The sequence below is a fragment of the Heptranchias perlo genome, chromosome 33, assembly GCF_035084215.1.
Source record: "Heptranchias perlo isolate sHepPer1 chromosome 33, sHepPer1.hap1, whole genome shotgun sequence".
NCBI lineage: Eukaryota > Metazoa > Chordata > Chondrichthyes > Hexanchiformes > Hexanchidae > Heptranchias > Heptranchias perlo.
The window spans coordinates 22,864,586-22,888,343 of NC_090357.1; the positions used below are offsets into that span (position 1 = coordinate 22,864,586).

At 43.1% G+C, this 23,758-nt stretch overlaps 1 protein-coding gene across 1 annotated transcript in view; it reads right to left on the reverse strand.

The window, feature by feature from the left end:
• The window catches only part of esama (endothelial cell adhesion molecule a), a 116,996-nt gene extending 95,612 nt beyond the window's left edge, over positions 1-21,384 (reverse strand). The window contains exon 1 of the mRNA XM_067971046.1: positions 21,126-21,384. Coding sequence (XP_067827147.1) covers positions 21,126-21,186 — 61 coding nt within the window. The 5' untranslated portion in view covers positions 21,187-21,384. The remainder of the gene's footprint in view (positions 1-21,125) is intronic.
• Between the last annotated feature and the right edge of the window lie 2,374 nt (positions 21,385-23,758).

A 23,758-nucleotide genomic window follows, 5' to 3' on the forward strand; every position in this document is an offset into this window, starting at 1 on the left:
CAATCCTAAATGTCCTACCCCGTATCCTGAGACTATGACCCCTCGTTCTGGAACCCCCAGCCAGGGGAAACATCCTCCCTGCATCCAGTCTGTCTAGCCCTGTCAGAATTTTATATGTTTCAATGAGATCCCCTCTCATTCTTCTAAACTCGAGTGAATACAGGCCGAGTCGACCCAATCTGACCTCGTATGACAGTCCTGCCATCCCAGGAATTTCCATTTAAATAATACACTGCCTTTCTGTTTTTCCTTCCGAAGTGGATAATTTCACATTTATCCACATTATACTGCATCTGCCCACTCACTCAACTTGTCTAAATCACATTGGAGCCTCTTTGCATCCTCTTCACAACTCACGATCCCACCTAGTTTTGTGTCGTCAGCAAACTTGGAAATATTACATTTGGTTCCCTCATCCAAATCATTGATATATATTGTGAATAGCTGGGGCCCAAGCACTGATCCCTGCGGTACCCCACTAGTCACTGCCTGCCACCCCAAAAAAGACCTATTTATTCCTACACTCTGTTTCCTGTCCGTTAACCAATTTTCAATCCATGCCAGTATATTACCACCGATCCCATGTTCTTTAATTTTGCACACTAACCTCTTATGTGGGACTTTATCAAAGGCCTTCTGAAAATCCAAATAAACCACATCCACTGGTTCTCCCTTATCAATTCTACCAGTTACACCCTCAAAAAACTCCAGTAGGTTTGTCAAACATGATTTCCCTTTCATAAATCCATGTTGACTTTGTCTAATCCCATTGATATTTTCTAAGTGTCCTGTTATCACATCCTTTATAATAGACTCTAGCATTTTCCCTACTACTGATGTTAGGCTAACCGGTCTGTACTTCCCTGTTTTCTCCCTCTCTCCTTTTTTAAATAGTGGGGTTACATTTGCCACCCTCCAATCTGCAGGAACTGTTCCATAATCTATGGAATTTTGGAAGATGACAACTAATGCATCCACTATTTCCATGGCTACCTCTTTTAGTACTCTGGGATGCAGATTATCAGGTCCTGGGAATTTATTAGCTTTCAGTCCCCTTAATTTCTCCAGCACTTTTTTTTACTAATACTAATTTCCTTTAATTCCTCCTTCTCACTAGTCCCTTGGTTCCCTAGCATTTCTGGGGAGTTATTTGTGTCCTCTTCCATGAAGACAGAACCAAAGTATTTGTTTAATTGCTCTGCCATTTCCCTGTTCCCCATTATACATTTCTGACTGTAAGGCACCTACCACCAACCTTCACTAATCTTTTTCTTTTTACATACTTGAAGAAGCTTTTCCAGTCCACTTTTATGTTCCTTGCAAGTTTACTCTCATACTCTATTTTTCTCCTCCTAATCAATCTCTTGGTCCTTTTTTGCTGAATTCTAAACTGCTCCCAATCCTCAGACTTGCTACTTTTTCTGGCAACTTTATATCACTCCTCTTTGGATCTAATACTATCCTTAATTTCTTTTGTTAGCCATGGTTGGGCTGCATTTCCTTTTGTGTTTTTGCGCCAGAAAGGAATGTAAAATTCATGCATTCGTTCCTTAAACGTTAGCCATTGCCTAGCCACCTTCATGCCTTTTAATGAAGTTTCCCAATCTATCATAGCCAACTCACTCCTCATACCTTCATAGTTTCCTTTGTTTAGATTTAGGACCAAGTGCTGAATTCCGTTGAAAGTATACATGTGGCCCCCAAGCTGAGTTTTGAAGCAACTCTGGAGGGAAGCTGCTAAAAAATCACATTGTTTCCATTTTAAAAAATTTTTGAGATCGAGATGAGAGTATTTTGAACTTTCCCTTTGATGATCCCTCAAATTTGGCTCTCCTGAATCGAGTAACAAGGGACATCAGACCCGAGACATAATGCAATGCGACATGCCCAGAAAATCGTTGGTCCATTTTTTAAAAAACCCATGAAGGGTGAACTGATTAAATGCACTGAACTCATCGACATAGCCACATTAAAGGACAGACAGATTGAGTAGTGGAACGGAAAGGAATTACCAGCCTGCCAGTAGTTACCCAATCCTTCCCACTGCTCAAGAAATCAGCACAGTACAAAACAGTCCCAGCATCTTCCCAATCCCAGTCAGCACCAGAATCTTCCCAATCCCAGTCAGCACCAGAATCTTCCCAATCCCAGTCAGCACCAGCCTCTTCCCAATCCCAGTCAGCACCAGCATCTTCCCAATCCCAGTCAGCACCAGCATACGAGATATAATTCCCCTCCCCTAATCCCAGCAGGTGTGAAGTTCCATCCTACAGGACAATATACTCATTATTAAATTCCCAGTAGAACCTATTGTGCAGCACAGCACCCTCCTGAAGGAGACAAATCACTACTTCTCACCTTTATTTAAAACTGTGATATAGCGTTAAACTCCTGTAACACTGTCATTAAATGCTGTTCTCAAAAATACACCGACACAATCCTTTGATAGCTAAACGAATTTTCCTGTTTTCTCAGGACAGCTTTTTTTAAAAAATAAAATTATTGTTTTCTCCCCTCCTCCTCCTCCTCCGACTCATGCTGGGGTCCGATTCCACGGGCATCAGGAGCGCCCCACCCCCGGTACCCTACAGACGTGGCCAATCTTCACGTGAGCCTAGATATTGCCGACGAGCAAAAGCCCAAACCAGTCTTCACCCAAAATCCACGCACATATTTTCCAGCAGGAGTCCCTGAGAAGTGGGAACACTGGCTGAGTGTTCTCTCCCCACTGCTAGGGTCAGTGAGGAAAACTACTGCCCAGCTGAGATGAACTAACTCAGCAATGATCAGTGAGTGAACCAGGACCTTCCTAGTCTGTATGCCTCAATATCACATTACATGATGCAAAAAGCAATCAAAAAGGCTAATGAAATGTTGGCCTTTATCTCAAGGGGGTTGGAATACAAAAGTGAGTAAGTTATGCTTCAGTTGTATGGAGCCTTGCTCAGACCCCATCTGGAGTACTGCCTTCAGTTTTGGGCACTACACCTCAGGAAAGGTATACTGGCCTTGGATGGGGTGCAGCACTGATTCACCAGAATGATACCGGGGCTCAAAGGGTTAAATTATGAGACCAGGTTGCATGAACTTGGCTTGTATTCCCTTGAGTTTAGAAGATCAAGAGCTGATCTAATCAGGGTGTTTAAAATGAAGGGAATCGATAGGGTAGATCGAGAAACTATTTCCTCTGGTGGGGGAATCCAGAACAAGGGGGCATAATTTTAAAATTTTAGAGTGAAATCAGGAGGCATTTTGCCACACAGAGGGTAGTGGGAATCTAGAACTCTCTCCCCAGAAGATTGTGGATGCTGGGGATCAATTGAAATTTTCAAGACTGAGATCACTAGTGCTTTGTTCAGGTATCAAGGATTATAGAACAAAAAGGGATAAATAGAGTTGAGATACAGATCAGCCATGATCCAATATAATGGTGGAACAGGCTTGAGGGGCTGAATGACCTATTCCTGTTCCCATTTATCCACTGGAAACATTGAGGAGCCTTTATTTGTTGACATGGTGGAGGAAACGAGACATAATTGGTTCTGTCTGGTATGTCAGTTTCCAGCAACAAACTAGCGTGGAAAATCAATCTTGTATTCTAGGTATTTTGCCCAGTTGACGTCAAAATGAGAACCTCCTCGCCTCCTTCATTCCCACACTCCTGCCAAAATTTCATTCTATTACAGGTTTTGGCACTGAGGTAACAGCTCATTGAGGTATTCCTGTATATTCTGATCTTAGTTCAATTTATTGGCTTCCGCCACTCCCCCGACAGCTCCACTCACCTTGCAAATGGATTTCACGATATCTATCACACAGCAGTTGTCCAATCTCAACCAGAAAGTCTGAGGAAGCACCTCCCCAAGAGGAGGGAAGAGGCAAAAACCATCAGGGGAATCTCCTAGGAACTGGCTGGAAGTAGCAATGATCAGAGGGCTGGGAATACATTGTGTGGTGTCTCAAGTGGGGGGAAATTCCAAAGGAGGGGAAATGAACCCAACATCAGGACAAAATACATATATATATATATAGGATATATATTTAAAAACATATACATATTTTACATCAGACTGTTTGCATCATCTAGTGGCTTTGCTGGCAAACATTAGTTACACATTGTGGTTAAAGGACACATTATCTCTCATTCAAATATTTTTAAGACAAGGGCTCAACCATGATAGTTCCCCTCCCAAAAGCTAAACAGCCCACCAGCACTCATTGGGCTCACATACAAAGAATATCAAATGAGACGAGGTATTACTTTACATCTCCTTTAAAATTCATCTGCCATCCCGTAGTCTAGCTGATTAACTAGTCTAAAAATGCAATAAATCTCCCTTATGGCAAATAGTTTGTCATCATAAAAGGGTTTTAGAATGGTATAAGAGGTAACCTGCTCATACTTATGAATAGCAGAACAAACAAGAGTCGGGACAGACCCTTGCAGGATGGTATCAGTCACTTAACGATCATTTGGAAAGGATGGATCCTACATGCTGGTCCTAGTTACGCTCTCGTGGGTTCAAGTCCCACTCCAGAGATTTGAGCACAAAATCTAGGCTGACACTTCAGTGAAGTAGTGAGGGAGTTCTGCACTGTTGGAGGTGCCGTCTTTTGGATGAGACATTAAACCGAGGCCCGAGATCAGGGAGCAGGGGAGTTCTCCCCGGTGTCCTGGCCAATATTTATCCCTCAACCAACATCACTAAAAACAACAGATTATCTGGTCATTGTTTGTGGGAGCTTGCTGTACGTAAATTGGCTGCCGCGTTTCCTACATTACAACAGTGATTACACTTCAAAAGTACTTCATTGGCTGTAAAGCTCTTTGGGAGGTCATGAAAGGCGCTATATAAATGCAAGTTCATTCTTTGTGTACAGTTTCTGGAACCTTGTCCCACAAATGGTGCTCTTTCATTCTCTGGGTCCTGCTTTCATTAATATATTCCTGTAAAAGGTGTCTAGGCTTGTGCCAGCTAAGACAAAGTTTTTCAACCCCCCCCCTCCCACAACAAAACTATTAAAGTTACAAACTTTTCCTTTAGTGCCTTTCAATATCACCCAGTTATCCAATGTTATAGCCTCACCATGTGTAGTATTGTTGTACAAACTCTCAACATGCTCACATAAAATCCCTTTGAGAGGCATCAATCAATTTCTTTGAAACAGATCAACACCTCCATTAAAATGGCAGTGAAAAGAATTTGATATGAATGTGTTAAGTGCTCATATGATTATATCACACAATGTAATTTTGAAACTTATGTTCTTAAAAATATAGTAAGTATCCTTTGGGTGAGATTGAAACAAGGCTCCGTCTGCCTGTTCCAGTGATTCAGGTGGACATTGAAGATCCCATGGTACCATTCAGAGGACAGCAGGGGGTCCTCTGTGACTGTGGTACATTATCCCTCCTTGACCTCTCCGCAGCCTTTGGCACAGTCAACCACACCACCCTCCCCTCCCTGCCCACCACCCCCCCACACCCAACCACCATCTTCCCGACTCCGAGTTAAAATTTAGGCCATGGGGTCAGCTTCCACATGTCTGCTGATGACACCCAGCTCTACTGCCCCCACACCTCTCTCGACCCCTCCACTGCCTCCGTGTTGGCACACTGCTTGTCCGACATCCAGTCTTGGATGAGCCGCAATTTCCTCCAGCTAAACATTGGGAAGACAGAAGCCACCGTTTTGGCTCCCACCACATACTCGTAACCCTCGCCACCGATTCAACCCCCTGCCCGGCCTCTGTCTCAGGGTGAACCAGACCGTTCATCGTTCCATTTGACCCCAAGCGAGCTTCTGACTCCATATCCTCTTCATCACTGCCTACTTCCACCCCCATTATATTGCCTGCCTTTATTCCTACTTCAGCCCATCTGCTGCTGAAACTCTTATCCTTGCCTTTGTCACCTCCAAACTCAACTATTCCAATGCTCTCCTGGCTGGCCTTCCATTCTCCATCCTCCGTAAACTTCGGCTCATCCAAAACTCTTTTGGCGATATCCTATCCAGCACTTTTCACCCCTCCCACATTGCCCAAAGCCTTAAATTTAAAATTCTCAACCTCATTTTTAAATCCCCTCATAGCCTCATCCCTCCCTATCTCTGAATCCTCCTCCAGCCCTGTAACCCCACCCTATAACTTTCCATTCTCAGACTCCAGGCCTGTGATACATTACCCACCACCCCCCCCCCACTTTGCCTTTGGCAGTCATTCCTTCAGCCACCTGGACCCCTCTAGAATTCCTTCCCTAAAACCCTCTCCTCTATTAAGGCCCAGCTTAAAATCCACCTCTTTGACCAAGCTTGTGCTCACCCTTCTAATCTCTCCTTCATTGGCTCTGCGCCTAGTCTTTGTTCACGTCTCTGAACTGCTTTGGGGTGTTTTCCTACATTAAAGGTGTTAGATAAATACAAGTTATTGTTGATGTTGGTGTGCTGTCCAACGCCACCAAAGAAAATACTGACTGGTCATTTACCTCATTGCTGTTTCTGGCACAGAATGGTTGCTATGGTTCTCTATGTAACAATAACAGCACTCTAAAAATTATTTACTTTGTAAAATGCTTTTGAGATGTTTCAACAATGTGATAAGCTGCTACATAAATTAAAGTGTTTTTTATTTTATCAAATATTTAGGGAACATAATGGTCCCTGGGCTACTGGACCATGCAATGAAAATGAACTATTCAAAACAAATAATGCACATTGTAAGGTTAGAAGAATATTATGGAGTTCCACTTTACTACTTTTAGGGGGTGGTTAGGGGGTAAAGAAGCTTTGGCTTTGTAGAACATTCCTTTATAAGGCAGGGTTGTCTTCATGGACTACATAGACACATACTATGGAGCACGAGGGGACCACATCTGTAGTTTAAATCCATATTCGCTTTACTTTGCATATATTTCAAGTTGCTAATGCAGCAGGTTTTGGTGTTCTGAGGCAACAGCATCAAGAAGAGGCCTTTCTATCCCCAAAACTCAAACAGGACAAACCAGTCTACAAGAAATATAGGTACAAATAAGGTAGGGTTGGCTGGGGTTTAGGTGTTGGATTGCGAGAGCTCAGGGCTGCAGCCAGCCCAATCCTGGTATACGAAGTAGCCTAGACAGAGTATATATCATGTAAATAAGTTGAATGGTTATTGTTTATGTTGCTTGGCTTGCACCCACTGGCAACGTCACTTTTACAGTTCTGTTACAGATTTTCATTTTTGTCTGAATTTTCGGACCTGAACTGCCTTGGATTTAAACTTCCCCCCTCATTAGTCAGGCTTCAACTGTCTGGGATATTTCCTAAGAAAAGATGTAAACTTCCTGACATTGTAAGAAGTAAAAGGGTTAAAAGCTTCAGAGTTGAAAGGAGTCACCATGATCTCATTAACTTGATGAGATCACATTGTTGGCCAACATCCTTCATGTTATGGCCATCAAAGGCAGCAGGGCTTAACCTTCACCTTCAATAGTGAAGTGTTACGTACTGTTAAGAGTGGACACATGGGCCTGCTCCATGGTTTGAGATCAGGACCTCGTCATCTGCCAACCCCTTGGCTCCTGTTCAGGCTGGAATCTATTGGAGAAGGAGCGAGCGGAGGCACAGCTCCATGATGTGACGAGATCACCTCTGTCGGTGGGATACTGTGTTGTTATCGCTCGTTCCGAGACATTCCAACACACAGGGCGCAGTGCCCTCACAGCATCCACAAGGGGAGACCCTAGTCAGTTAATCAGTTGTGGGGAAGCAAAGGGAAAAAAGCACACAAGAGGGATTGTCAGTCAGGGCACAGAACGTCATCTACCCAGAGGTCGTAAGTTGGCAGAGAGTAGGGAGAAAGAAGCTGAAACAGGAGGAAAACATTTATTCAAAAGAAATATTGAAAAATATATTAAAAGGGTATAATGCTGCAACCTAAATCTGATCTTTAAGAGGGTTCAAATACATCAAGGTTATGATGGACCAGTTCCCCAGTGGCTCACTTGGTAGATGCATTCAGTATGGAACTGAGCCATACAGACCAGAACAATCCCTTGTTAAACATCCCATCTGTGGTGAGTTATCTGATCTCAATGGGGGACAGCAGAACTATTTGTTTCAATATCTCTGGGCAAGGGAGGGGAAGTCAAGTCAGGGTTTGTAATGCCCATCATTATCCAGTGATGTTGGAAATTGCATGTGTGTAGACATTGGATAAGGGCAGGGTTTAAGCTTGGCAATGATGACACTCTGTCCACAACCACCACCACCACCCCCCCGTTCCCCCCATCCCCCCCGTTCCCCCCCCCCTTCCAGTCAAACAGCCTACCAGCACTCATTGTCCAGCCTCATTGATAAACAATAGCCCCTTGGGCGAAATACCAGAAAATGGGCAGAACCTGTGGAATCAGCAAAAGTCGGAGTGGAAGGAAGAAGACCAGACAGAAAAATGTCCATCTCTTCCCCACCGTTTCCCCTCCCTCCCACTTCAAACATACCAAATGCCTTCAAAATTCAATTGACTCTATCCTGCATGATACAGTCCCTTTAATTTAAATCTCTTTCACTGCTTTGTCTTTGGAGTTGAGATACAGATCAGTCGTGATCTAATTAAATGGTGGAACAGGCTTGAGGGCTGAATGGCCTACTCCTGATTCTATGTTTATCCTATGCCCTGATGGAGCAGCACAAAAACAAAATTAAGGCAGAAAGTATAGCCAAGTACTTGAATCAGCTCCAAAGCATCTGTAATGGAGTTTGGGCTCAGTGAATCTGAGTCAACTTTTCTTTAAAATTCTCAACAGTTGGGAATATTGAGCCTGGCTCAGGAGTCACCGGCAATAGCAGAATGATTCAGTGAATGCACACCTTTCTACTGGGCAGACAGACAATCCTTCCATGTCATGGAGAAATTCTACCCAGGTCAGGTGCAGTTGTACTATTGCCAAAATGCACAATCTGACACACAGGGCGATTTAAGAGGAGGAGGGGCTGCTTTCTCAGGCAACACTCAGGTCAGTTTGTATGTTGTTCAAATCCTTTATACTCTGACCTGAATTTGAATTTGGTGAAGCTATGTTTGCATAAAGTTAACACATCTTTAACTATTTAGGATGAGATTTCCTTACAAAGTATTTACTGTATCTCTTTTCTTTCTCCCCAACAATTTTATAGCTTGCATTCCTCAAGGCACTGAATCCTGATGGGCTCTATGGGTCCTGGCAGCCTTGATTACCTCATCAAAGTGGCCATTCTTCATACGTAACACTGGTCAGTGAGTGTAAGCAAACATTTTGACTTTTAAAGGGCAGCTTGGCTGTGCCTGGTCAAGTTTTTGCTCAACATTCACACACATGAACTTTACAGCAGGGGGGTCACTAGATGGTGATCAGGACCATGATTCCTGGTTGGTTTGTTCCACCCCCACCACCACCACCACTGTAGTAGGTGCACAGAGACTACAGCCCAAGCTGAGATCAGCTAACACAGAGCAGGGATCAAACCTGGGGCCTTGTGGTCTGCATGGCTCAATACTACACCGGTCAGTGTCTCCACCCACTAAGCTATCAAGAGAGCTTACCTGTTTTCAATATCAGTGTACGGTCAGTTAACATGTTCCGATGGTGTTCCTTTGTCCACTATTTTAACAGAAACATTAATTGTTGTATCCTAATATTGACCAGAAACTTAACTGGGCCAGCCACATAAATACTGTGGCTACAAGAGCAGGTCAGAGGCTGGGTATTCTGCGGCGAGTGACTTACCTACTGACTCCCCTAAGCCTTTCCACCATCTACAAGGCACAAGTCAGGAATGTGATGGAATACTCTCCACTTGCCTGGATGAGTGCAGCTCCAACAACACTCAAGAAGCTCGACACCATCCAGGACAAAGCAGCCCGCTTGATTGGCACCCCATCCACCACCCTAAACATTCACTCCCTTCACCACCGGCACACTGTGGCTGCAGTGTGTACCATCCACAGGATGCACTGCAGCAACTCGCCAAGGCTTCTTCGACAGCACCTCCCAAACCCGTGACCTCTACCACCGAGAAGGACAAGAGCAGCAGGCACATGGGAACAACACCATCTGCACGTTCCCCTCCAGGTCACACACCATCCCGACTAGGAAATATATCGTCGTTCCTTCATCGTCGCTGGGTCAAAATCCTGGAACTCCCGTCCTAACAGCACTGTGGGAGAACCTTCACCACATGGACTGCAGCGGTTCAAGAAGGCGGCTCACCACCACCTTCTCAAGGGAAATTAGGGATGGGCAATAAATGCTGGCCTTGCCAGCGATGCCCACATCCCATGAACGAATAAAAAAACCCAGTAATTTCTAGGCTTATAAAAGGACTGGATCATTAAAATCATATTTGTAGGCCACATCTTCTTGTCTTGCAGTTCCTAAAATTAAAAATAAAATTGAAACTTGGCTGTGCTCGCTTTCTGCTGGTAAATTCAATGGCAGCTCCAAGTATGTGCAGTTATGTTCCTATGCTCATTTGCAGACTGCTACACTGCTTTGAAATGATGTGTAATGAGGGGAGCTAACTGCATACTGAATCCAGCTCTCCTGAACTTCAACAATGACAATTTTCATCTCAGCAATACACTACCCTCTCAGCAAGAGAACGTCCAGATTTCTTGAAGCCAAACTTTCCTCTTCTCTCCAGGTCCCATTGTAAATCAGACAACGCACCCCTCAGACATGACTGACTGGACCTCATCCAAACCTGGATTCAACGCATTTAAATGTGCTTAGCAAGCGCTGCTTGGGATTACTCCCATAGATTCGACACTCACAAACAATGAGGGGAAGGGCGTTGTATCTACTGCACCAAAGGTTTTGTTCCATGAACCTTCCCCACCACCAACCTACTAGATAATTGCTGGCTGTGATTTCTGTTGGAAAAGAGTATCAAGGGATAGGGAATAAATGCGGGATAATGGAGTTGAGGTGCGGATCAGCCATGATCTAATTGAATGGCGGAGCAGGCTCGAAGCGCTAACTGCCTACTCCTGTTCCTAATGTTACTATACACTTTTGGAGATTGTCCAATCTCAAAGTACAGCCGAGCAACATCTAATGTCAAGTTTACACGATTGTTCTTAATTCCAGGCAGCTGCTCAGCGGAATCCTTGGACAATGATGTCAGAGATGTTATACGTCACTCCCACATTATTTACATGAGACTTAAATAATTAACCTTCCCTACCTGCTTCAGCCCCAGAAATGAACATCACGGGCAAATGGGCAGAAGAGTCGGCATTATGACCCTCTGTCCCTTTTCCCTCTCCCTATCAGTAGTATCACTTGCTGGAGGGCTTCATGTAACAGAAGAGCCAGCTCAGGAGGCAGTCATTTTTAACATAAAAATGTAAAAATCCATTTGTTCCCTTGGGCCTAATTGCTCTGCTTGGGTAACATCTTCTAGACAGATGGGGAAGCTGAGTTTAATCCTTTTGGACTCATCTTGCAAAGTGAGAGGTTCACCGAGGACTCTTGCATGTTCGGGTGGTGATGTGGATTCAGGTTTGTGTGACATAATATATATATACATATATATATAAAGAAAGCTCAAATTTGAAATTCGTTGCCTTTGGCTCGATGGTCCTGGTGCTACATTGGTGGTACACTAGTGGATTGCTGTTTGGGAATGGAGGATATAGATCAGAAAACATCTATGATCATCACCTTGTTCATAGCACCACACATTTGCAACGAGTCGCTCCATGTTGGCTATGAGAAGAGAATCACGTTCCCTTCTAGCTTATGTGATGGCTTTCCTAGTGTACTGGGAGCAGAGGCTTTGTGCTGCTGTTCAGGGTGTGTATTCTCCAATCTATTTTGGGCTACTGCAGCTTCCTTTTCTTCTGCAATGCAAAAGGCTATTGTATCTTCTCAAAGTGCTGCTCTGGCACTTTTCCCAGAGTAGGATAGGAATTACTTTGGCAGATTTATTATACTCTCGGAAGGGCTCAGGTTCGAACCATCAGTTAGCAGAGGTTCTACAATTGGCCTCAGTGCCTCTGAACTGTGTGAGGTGGGGGCATTGGAGGGGGGGGAATGGTGAGGGGGGGTGCGGAGAATAATCCAGAATCTCCACTCCTACCCTGTGCAGCAAAGTGCATTGTGTGGTCAGGAATGGACTCATCTGTGATGCCCCTCATGAAGGAATAGCTTGTCAACACTCACTGTCTAAGCTCACATGCTAAGAATGACTATTTGGCCAAAGTATTAGAAGGCTGCCATTGCCTGTAGAATTACTCTCCACTGTGAGCCAGCTCTTCAGGAGAGAAAGGGAAAAATGAGTACTTTTTTTTTAAAGTCTACTCGTAATTCAAAGTTGCTTACGTCAAATTATCTGATAATTAATTATTTTGATAGCACTAAAATCCCACTTTGCTATGTTATTTCTGTGTAATTCAAATTATTGGATAATTCAAAAATGAGTGGATTATCAGGGATAGACTAATTCAGTCATTTTTTAAAATCTCACAGTAGCACAAACTTTTGGCAAGTACTTTAACATACCATTTTAGAGCAGAGTAAATTTTGGAACTTTAAATTACAACAACATGGTACGATCCTCTCCGTTGGGTTTGTGATGTAAACACTGGTCCTTGGAGGGTTAATGGAGGGGGCGGGCACTGCTTCTAATGTCACTTTTATGTACAGTAACATTATTTTTTTGTTTCCTTTCTCTTGAGCAAAACGCTGCCCCCTGCCCTGGGGTCGTGAGAAAAACAGTGGGTAAGTTTCTCAACAGTAACAGCTCATGTCCACACAAAAAGCAAACATACCAGTGTCAAGCAGAAACTTTCCATAATCTGTCACAAGTACGTACTGGAGACACACACAAGCTCAGCTGTCCTCAACTCCAGCCATCCCAGAGGCTGATAGACTGGCTGAGGAATATGAGAACTTTCTACAAGAACAGTCAAGCGGTTCCTTCACAGTATATTATGCAGGAGCTTTCCTCTAAGAGCATACAATGGCCTTATCCTCAAGGACTCTTTATCAACATATATATCCCTGTTTCTTTTTTAAATGTGCAATATATCGGTCATAAGATAACTGAGTAGCTCAGGGAGGGTCCCCCTCCGATGGAATCCACCATTCACACTCATTGATTTTGGATGGAACACTTTTTACTGGGGTGCCAACTTTTACCAAGTTGGAAGGAAGGAATGAAAGAAAAGGAGAGGAAACAAGAATGAAAGATGTACATACATACCTGGCATTTATATAGTACCTTTCATGACCTAAGGACATCCCTGAATGCTACACAGGCAATGAAGTATTTTTGCAATGTGGTCACTATATAAATGCCAGGTATGTATGTATGTAGGGAAACATGACAGGCAATTTGCAACAAGGTCCCATAAACAGCAATGAGATAAAGGGCAGGATAATCTGTTTTAGTGACATTGGTTGAGGGACAAACCAGGATACTGGAAGAAATCCCCAACACTTCTTCGAATAGCGCCGTGACATTTTTACGTTCACCTGAGAGGGCAGATGGGGTCTCAGTGGATCGTCTCAACTGAAAGACAGTGCCTCAGGCAGTGCATCACTCTCTCAAGTACTACACTGGAGTGTCAGCCTAGTTTGTGCACGCAAGTCTCTGGAGTGGGGCTTGAGCCCATGTCCTTCAGACTCGGATGAGAGTGCAACCCATCGAGCAAAGGCTGATAGCTTGGAAGCAGAGAGGTCGGCACGGGTGAGATAAGGTTGCAAATTCTGATGTTTGCTTAGCTGCTGATGAAAACTCAGTGAAAACCTCAGCAGTCAATACCTTCACATCGTAAAAGTAACGGGAAGAGAAAAAATGGACTTATATTTTGGAAAGCAGACTCTCTCAATTTTCCAAATGTATACTCCAGGCAAGGACCCTTGGATATCAGGAAGTGTTGGGCACGCTCCCCATAATTTTCCATCTGTTATAATTCATGAGTTGAAAATCTTGAGGGTGCACCCATAGTTTTCTGACATGAGGTTCCAATGGACATGGCTCTGTTCCAGGAACGTGCATCTGGAAACAGGCCTTTAGTGCCTGGTTTACATTATGTGCATCTCACTCAGAAACCAGACTGCCTAGTCCAAATCAGGATGGGAACCAGACTGCCTAGTCCAAATCAGGATGGGAACCAGACTGCCTAGTCCAAATCAGGATGGGAACCAGAGCGCCTAGTCCAAATCAGGATGGGAACCAGAGTGTCTAGTCCAAATCAGGATGGGAACCAGAGTGTCTAGTCCAAATCAGGATGGGAACCAGAGTGTCTAGTCCAAATCAGGATGGGAACCAGAGTGTCTAGTCCAAATCAGGATGGGAACCAGAGTGCCTAGTCCAAATCAGGATGAGAACCAGACTGCCTAGTCCAAATCAGGATGGGAACCAGAGTGTCTAGTCCAAATCAGGATGGGAACCAGACTGTCTAGTCCAAATCAGGATGGGAACCAGAGTGTCTAGTCCAAATCAGGATGGGAACCAGACTGCCTAGTCCAAATCAGGATGGGCACAGAGTGGCTAGTCCAAATCAGGATGGGTGATAACCTTAATCTCTTAGCTACAAAGATATTTAGGCAACTGCAGCTTTTGAAGTTGATTTTCTAAAGCTGGAATCAAAAGAACAAGATGAAGACTGGAACCACTGTGAGGAAATGCACTGGGTATTGTGATGTGGAAGTGCACAGAGCAGATAGGTCCCAGGTTAAACCCTTGTGTTGTGCTGAGTTAGCTGATCTCAGTGGGTTAGCACTGATAGCACTACAATTGGCTTTGGTGTCGCTAAGCTTGGGAATGGAGACGAATATCAGCAAGGATTCTTGCTCCAGATCACAGTCAATTGAGTTTGGCTGTTAGTGCATGTACATTGGACTGCACTGTTCTGGCTGGCAGATCCAGTTCCAAAATAGCAGTGCTGTCCAAAATATGTACAGGGAGGGGGAAGAGTACAGGGAAAGGGGGAAGAGTACAGGGAAAGGGGGAATAATTGAATCAAAAGCTAATTGTATCAAAAAACTTTAGGACATTGCTATCAATATTAGAACTAGTGCATTATCATTCCTATGTCATGACTGTAAATAATGCATTTTAATACCATAAATTTATATCTGAGGGATTATAAAAGGAGACTGTCTTATGTCATGCTTGGATATTTCCCCATCCCCTTAAAAAGCACCACAAAATTCTAGTATATCTTTCATTCCAGTGATGTCATACACCTGATGGATCACTGCATAGAGTGCATTTCCAAACAAATGAATAAAAAATTGCCAAACACTTTTTTCATGAAGACCATGTCCCTTTAAAAGGTACAAACAGATCATTTAATACTCCATGTGTGAATAAAAATAGTACACAATCAGCATGGCTGAAATTAAAGGGGCACCAATGTGACCATCTTCCACTTTATTCAGCTGTCTTCCTAATAAAGTAATGCCCAGTGGTTCTCACTAAACTGGGTAATATTCATCATTTTATAGGATTCCTTTTTGTCCACATCACTTATGTAAAATGATGTTCACGCTGAAGAATTATCATTTAGTCATATCAAACTTTTTTTATAAGAAACACTCGATTCTATGGCCAGTATATATTGTGATTTACACTTAATGTTCCATTATTTCTGGAATACATGCATATTTTTAAAATGCTGAATAAATACACATGGAGTCATTCTGATCTATAGTTTCCCAGAGCTGGGATAATCTTCCCACAGTGAAAGCCTGTTGCAGCCCGAGGCAAAACACTGTCCAGCTTTCCTCTTACTGTGTCAGCTGGTCAGATATTCTAGCTATATCTTCATAGCTAAGTGTAAGGAATCTTACAACACCAGGTTATAGTCCAACTGTTTTATTTGAAAATCACAAGCTTTCGGAGGCTTTCTCCTTCGTCAGGTGAGCGAGTGTGGGATTCCATGGAAGGTCACCGCATTTATATTCAGAGAACAATACCTGGTGATTACAGATAATCTTTCCAACTGCCCGTTGTCAAGGCAATCAAAGTGTTCAGACAGAGTGATGTTACCTACAGGACCACCGAATACACAAACGGCCAGAACACAAAACAGAGAGAGGGAGAGAAACATCCGAAAGGAAGAGAAAGACAGCGAATGACCCGTTGTGTTAAAAACAGATAACTTTTTTTCGCTGGTGGGGTTACGTGTCGCGTGACATGAACCCAAGATCCCGGTTGAGGCCATCCTCATGGGTGCGGAACTTGGCTATCAATTTCTGTTCGACGATTTTGCGTTGTCGACAACGCAAAATCGTCGAACAGAAATTGATAGCCAAGTTCCGCACCCATGAGGACGGCCTCAACCGGGATCTTGGGTTCATGTCACGCTACACGTCACGCCACCAGCGAAAAAAAGTTATCTGTTTTTAACACAACGGGTCATTCTCTGTCTTTCTCTTCCTTTCGGATGTTTCTCTCCCTCTCTCTCTCTGTTTTGTGTTCTGGCCGTTTGTGTATTCGGTGGTCCTGTAGGTAACATCACTCTGTCCGAACACTTTGATTGCCTTGACAACGGGCAGTTGGAAAGATTATCTGTAATCACCAGGTATTGTTCTCTGAATATAAATGCGGTGACCTTCCATGGAATCCCACACTCGCTCACCTGACGAAGGAGAAAGCCTCCGAAAGCTTGTGATTTTCAAATAAAACAGTTGGACTATAACCTGGTGTTGTAAGATTCCTTACATTTGTCAACCCCAGTCCATCACCGGCATCTCCACATCATTCATAGCTAAGGTTAGAGGAACTGGTGAGAAATCAGAATTCAAAACAGTTTGACAGTGGTGAAGCATCATCTTAAAGCAACACCGCCCAGTAAGTCACTCCATGTCTAGTAACCTCCTCCAGCCCAACAACCCTGCTGGAGCACATCCCCCACTCCCTTCGGCCCACCATTGCCTTCAGCCATCTAGGCCCTAACCTCTGGAATTCCCACCCCAAACCTCTTTGCCTCGCCACCTCTCCCTCCTCCTTTTAAGATCCTACTTAAAACCTACCTCTTTGACCAAGCATTTGGTCACCTGTCCTAATGTCTCCTTCTTTGGCTCATATCAATTTTTGTGTGATTATGCTCCTGTGAAGCGCCTTGGGACGTTTTACTACGTTAAAGGGATGAGGGACTTCAGTTATGTGCATAGACTGGAGAAGCTGGGGTTCTTCTCCTTGGAGCAGAGAGGATTGAGAGAGGATTTGATAGAGGTATTCAAAATCATGACGGGTCTGGACAGAGTAGATAGCGAGAAACTGTTCCCATTGGCAGAGGGGTCGAGAACAGAGGACGCAGATTTAAGGTGATTGGCAAAAGAACCAAAGGCGACAGGAGAAAAAACTTTTTTACACTGCCAGTGGTTGTGATCCGGAATGCACAGCCTAAGTGGGTAGTGGAGGCAGATTCAATCATGGCTTTCAGAGGAAATTGGATAAGTACATGAAGGGAAAAAATGTGCAGGGCTACGGGGATAGGGCGGGGGAGTGGGACTAGCTGGATTGCTATTGCAGAGAGCCGGCACGGTCTTGATGGGCCAAATGGCCTCCTTCCATTGCTGTAACCATTCTATGATTCTATAAAGACGCTATATAAATGCAAGTTATTGTTGTTGTAAGGTGGAGTATTAAACAGTCACTCGCTGAAAATTGTACTTCTATTTCATTTCTAAATTCTCTCTTGCATCAGTGCCACATAATGCACAGAAAACTTTACCAAAAGTTACACCAATGTTAATCCTATGTTGCTAGCTCTCTCCTTTCACAGAGCTGAGTGCTGCAAGATCCATCCCAATGTAACTCGGAAACACCATGGGCACCCTAAGGTAAATCTCCCTCTGCAACAGACTAATGTATCTTCAAAAACATACGAGATCTAGTTTAATGTTGGACTTTTTACAGTAAGTCAAATACACCCACATCCAAGAGATAAAAGATGAGATTAATTTCAAACATCAAACTCTATTAGACATCAGAAACCCAATGGGTGTAGCACAGGTACTCATTTCTGTTGCTGAGCAGCCAAGAGATACTATGGTAGTGTCCACACATCTCAAGGCATGCTTTTCATGACCAAAGGATGTCCCAAAGCGCTTTAGGGCAAATTAAGCACTTTTGAAGTGTCGTCACTGTTGTAATGTAGAAAACGCAGCAGCCAATTTGTGCACAGCAAGGTCCCACAAACAATGTGATAATGACCAGACAATCTGTTTTTAGGTGTTGGTTGAGGGATAAATATTGGCCAGGACACCGGGGAGAACTCCCCTGCTCGTCTTCGAATAGTGCTATCGGATCTTTTACATCCCCGAGAGGACAGACCACTGAGCCACAACTGATAATAAATTTTCACCTTGCTTGTTTGAAACAATGTAGTCCTTGACTGCAAATCTTTTTCGCATTAAATGGACTGTCACGGCCTTAAAAATAGAACATGAATAGGTCCAGTAAACCTATGACAGGAGATATCGTCATAACGGGTACTAACAGAGTGGAATGAGTCACTGGTCACTATCTGAACAGTGTACAGACACACAATACATGTTCACAATCCAGTTGCCTCTAAGCAGAAAATTCAAAACTTGCATTATTTCTCGTGGAGCTGAAACACTTTTAAGGTCAGTGCACTGATTTTTCCTTTAAAAGGAACCAGCTATATGGCCCATGAACCCCGCTACAGTCTCTTAACCATATGTTTCCTAAATATTAAGGTTGCCTTGTGGATTATAGTAGTTTTGTGTCAGCTGTGGCTCCATTGGTAGCACTCTATCCTAAAAGGTTGTGAGTTCAAATCCCACTCCAATGATTTGAGCACAAAATCTAGGCTGACTCTCCAGTGCAGTACTGAGAGAATGCAGCACTGTCAGAGGTGCCATCTAACAGGTGAGCTGTTAAACAGAGGCCCCATCTGCCGCCTCAGGTGAACATAGAAGATTCCATGGCACTATTCGAAGGAGAGCAAGGGAGTTCTCCCAGGTGTACTGGCCAATATTTATCGCTCAACCAACATCACTAAAACAGATTATCTGGTCATTATCACCTTGCTGTTTGTGGGACCATGCTGTGCATGAAACTGGCTGCTGATTCCTACCTTACAATAGTGATTACACTTCAAAAGTACTTCATTGGCTGTATGAAGCCTGAGGTCATGAATAGTGCTATATAAATGCAAGTCTTTCTTTCATCTTTCTCCAGGAATCTCATCATATTTACACAAAAATCAACTACAAATTATCCCAAAGGGACTTATAAAAGTCACCAATAAAATATGATGAAAACCCCAAGAAGGTTCACAACCTAACTCATACAGGGGTTGGAAAGTCCACTGTTAGTCCAATATTCAAGAGCTACTTTTATTCCCAGCAAACAGGAGCAGTCCAGTGCCCATAAATGGTGCCAGGAAGTGGGATCATTTATAGAGCTCACTAACTGCTTTCTAATGCCAGAAGTCAAGTAACCAGTTCAGAAGCTGCTGGAGTGGTGAACCCAAAGCATTGGGATTGCAGAATATTAGAAGATCAAAAATCTGCAAGAGTCCTGTAAGGAGTTATTCTATCCTCTTAACACAGAAGGGACATTTTAAAATATCCATGCTTCAATATTTTAAAATAATCTATTATATTTATATATATATACATATTACGCTTATAAAAAAGGCAAATCAAGCACTAGTGTTCATTTCTAGAGGGATAGAATTGAAAAGTAAAGAAGTTATGCTAAACTTGTATAGGACCTTGGTTAGACCACACTTGGAGTATTGTTCTAGTCTCCCTGTTATAGAAAGGATATTGGAGAGGTTGCAAAAAAGATTCACAAGGATGATACCAAAACTGAGAGGCTATACTTATCAGGAAAGATTGAACAGGCTGGGGCTCTTTTCTCTAGAAAAGAGAAGGCTGAGGGGTGACCTAATAGAGGCCGTTAAGATAATGATAGAGTTTGATAGGATAGACAGAGAAAATGTTTTCACTTGTGGGGGGAGTCCAAAACTAGAAGTCATAGATATAAAATAGTCACTAATAAATCCAATAGGGAATTCAGGAGAAACTTCTTTATCCAAAGAGTGGTAAGAATGTGGAAGTTGTGTCTACAAGAAGTAATTGAGGCAAATAGCATAGATGCATTAAGGAGGAAGCTAGATAAGCACAGGAGGGAGAAAGGAATAGAAAGAAGGGTATCCTGATAGAGTTAGATGAATTAGGGAGGGAGAGGCTCCTGTGAAGCATAAACGCCAGCATAGACCTGTTGGACCCAAAGGCCTGTTTCTGTGCTGTAGTCTCAATGTAACTCGATTGTATATACGTTTGAAAAAAGTGGAATTCTCAGTGTCATCATCCCTGAGTATCTCAATGCAAAAACAAAACTGTTACGTTGTTGTTTTTAAAGCATCTTTGATAAATTTCGTTCCAGACAAGTTTTTAATCAGCTATTTGCTATTGTTTTAATAAATGAAAGGTACATTTCTAACAAAAAAAAACTAAAGAGGCCATCGGGGGAGTTCACGGTTCATTGAAACCAGTGTCAGGTCGATGAAGTCTCATCTCCGAAGACAAATCGTTTACCTTTTGTGTCTCACCGTGGCGGGAGTGGGGTTAAACTGTTTGGAAGTTTATGTCACTTTTTGGAGTTGGGGAGGGAAGGTGAAAACATGTCGCCTTCTCCAGTTGTGTGTCTCCCGTGGAGGTATGTTTTACAATGAACGGAGTCGGTTACACAAGACAGGGACGATTGACTTACGTTCACTCCACCTGCAACATTCCTTTCCCTAAAGGTTTCCGTTCATCGATTCAAACCGAAAGTCCAAGAACCAGACTGGATTATTTATTTTTTTTGATAAGCGAATACCTCAGGGAGTCCACTGGTTTATTTTACTTTGTCAAATATTTCAAAACTTTTTTTTTGAGAAGGAATTAAACTGCAACATTAGCAGAAATGATTGTGGTTTATGTTTTCTGTACATTGTATCGGAGCTGTAATTCTAACGCTCAGTTAACCTGTAAATTGAGATGTTGAAAGTAAGAGGAGTGTCCTTTAATTATACACACAAATAAAATCTTTAAATTTGCTTAGCGCAAATAAAGCAAGTTTCTATAAATAAAACACTTACCGCTAATAATTAAATAAAACCATTCTTACCGTTAAATAAAGTCGGTGTTACCAGTAATGAAACCCACAGTATCAATTTCACTGCATCCATGGTGATTCCCCCTGCTTAATATCCAAATGTCTCGATGGAAGAAACAAGCAGCTCCGGCTTAGTTTCCCTAGAAAGTAATCTCTTGGACAAGAAGCTTGCAAACAGCCGATTTGTATTAATTCAGGACATCGACCTGCTGCACTGATGCGCTTGTTTAATCTACGCTGACTGGCAGAGGCTGAGCGTAACGATCCGGAACATCAGCGCTGCCGTATCTGGCACTGGTGCCCTGGAGCACTTGTAACACTCTCCGATCCCCGGGAGCCGGCTGTCAATCAAACCCCTACCTGTCTGACAACACGCACCGCCCCCCCTGGTAAGCACTTGTCAATCACCACCTTTGCCTTGATTGGTTGCACGGCGCGTTCACGATCTGTCAATCATGCACCTGCAGGACGTCATTTACAAATTTAAAAGCAAAATATCCCCGCCTTCCGAATTGGTTAACTAGAAAAAGACTTGTATTTATACAGTGTTTTATCCCATCTCTCAGAGCAAGTGTTTCCCATGCAATGAATCATTTTGAATTGCAGTGACAATTCTTATATAGAAACATGAAATTCCATAAAGATAGGCCAATAAAAACTTTACAACTCTACCTGGCCCAACCCCAGGTACACGAATTGAGTTTCAAAATTACTTAAAATACATTGCTTAATATTAAGAACTCTGGTTCATAGGTGACACACACTATTTTATCATTTAATTAGCTGGTCACTGACTATGCGCTTGGTAAGGTCCCACATCAAGATGTCCTGGCCAACATTTATCCCTCAACCAATATCAGTATAACAGATTATTTGGTCACTGTCACACAGCTGTTTCAGTATCCATGCTGCCACTGTCACCTTTATTCCATGGGCTTCAACTTCGCTGACAAGCCTATTATGCGGCACTCTATCAAATGCCTTTTGGAAGTCCACATTCACCACATCAATCGCATTGCCCTCATCAACCCTTTCTGTTACCTCATCAAAAAACTCAATCAAGTTAGTTAAACACGATTTGCCTTTAACAAATCCGTGCTGGTTTTCCTTTATTAATCCACACTTGTCCAAGTGACTGTTAATTTTGTTCCGGATTATCGTTTCTAAAAGTTTCCCCACCACCGAGGTTAAACTGACTGGCCTGTAGTTGCTGGGTTTATCCTTACACCCTTTATTGAACAAGGGTGTAACATTTGCAATTCTCCACTCCTCTGGCACCGTATCTAAGGATGATTGGAAGATTATGCCCAGTACCTCCGAAATTTCCACCCTTGCTTCCTTCAGCAATCTAGGATGCATCCCATCTGGACCTGGTGGCTTATCTACTTTAAGTACAACCAGCCTTTCTAGTACCTCCTCTTTATCAATTTTTAGCCCGTCCAGTATCTCAACTACCTCTTCACCTACTGTGATTTTGGCAGCATCTTCTTCCTTGGTAAAGACAAATGCAAAGTACTCATTTAGAACCTCAGCCATCCCCTTTGCCTCCATGAGTAGATCTTCTTTTTGGTCCCTAATTGGTCCTACCCCTCCTCTTACCACCCGTTTACTGTTTACATGCCTATAAAAGACTTTTGGATTCCATTTTATGTTAGCTGCCAGTCTATTCTCATTCTCTCTCTTTGCCCCTCTTATTTCCTTTCTTGCCTCCCCTCTGAACTTTCTATATTCAGCCTGGTTCTCAATTGTATTATCAACCTGACATCAGCCATATGCCCCTTTTTTCTGCTTCATCTTACTCTCTACCCCTTTTGTCATCCAGGGAGCTCTGGTTTTAGTTGCCCTACCTTTCTCCCTCAATGGAATGTATCTAGACTGTACCCGAACCATCTCCTCTTTAAAGGCCGCCCATTGTTCATTTACAGTTTGCCTGCCAATCTTTGATTCTAATTTACCCGGGCCAGATCCGTTCTCATCCCATTGAAATTGGCCCTCCTCCAATTGAGTATTTTTACTTTAGAGTGTTCTGTGTCCTTTTCCATTGCTGATCTAAACCTTATGATACTATGATCGCTGTTCCCTAAATGTTCCCCCACTGACACTTGCTCCACTTGGCCCACCTCATTTCCCAGAACCAGACCCAGCAATGCCTCCTTCTTCATTGGGCTGGAAACATACTGGTCAAGAAAGTTCTCCTGAACACACTTCAAAAATTCCTCCCCCTCTTTGCCCCTTACACTATTACTACCCCAGTCTATATTAGGATAGTTGAAGTACCCCATTATCACTACTCTATGGTTCTTGCACATAGAATTAAATAGAATTAATAGATTTCTGTAATTTCCCTGCAAATTTGCTCCTCTACATCCTTACGACTAGATGGTGGCCTATAGAGTACACCCAGTAGTGTAATATCACCTCTATTGTTTCTTAACTCTAAACAAATAGATTCAGTCCTTCAGCCCCCCAGGACATCTTCGCTCTCCAGCACTGCAATATTCTTCTTAATCAATACTGCCACCACCACCCCGCGCCCCCCACCCTGCTCCTTTCTTTCCTTCCCTATCTTTCCTGAACACCTTGTACCCAGGAATATTTGGTACCCAATCCTGCCCTTTTTTGAGCCAGGTCTCCGTTTTCACCAT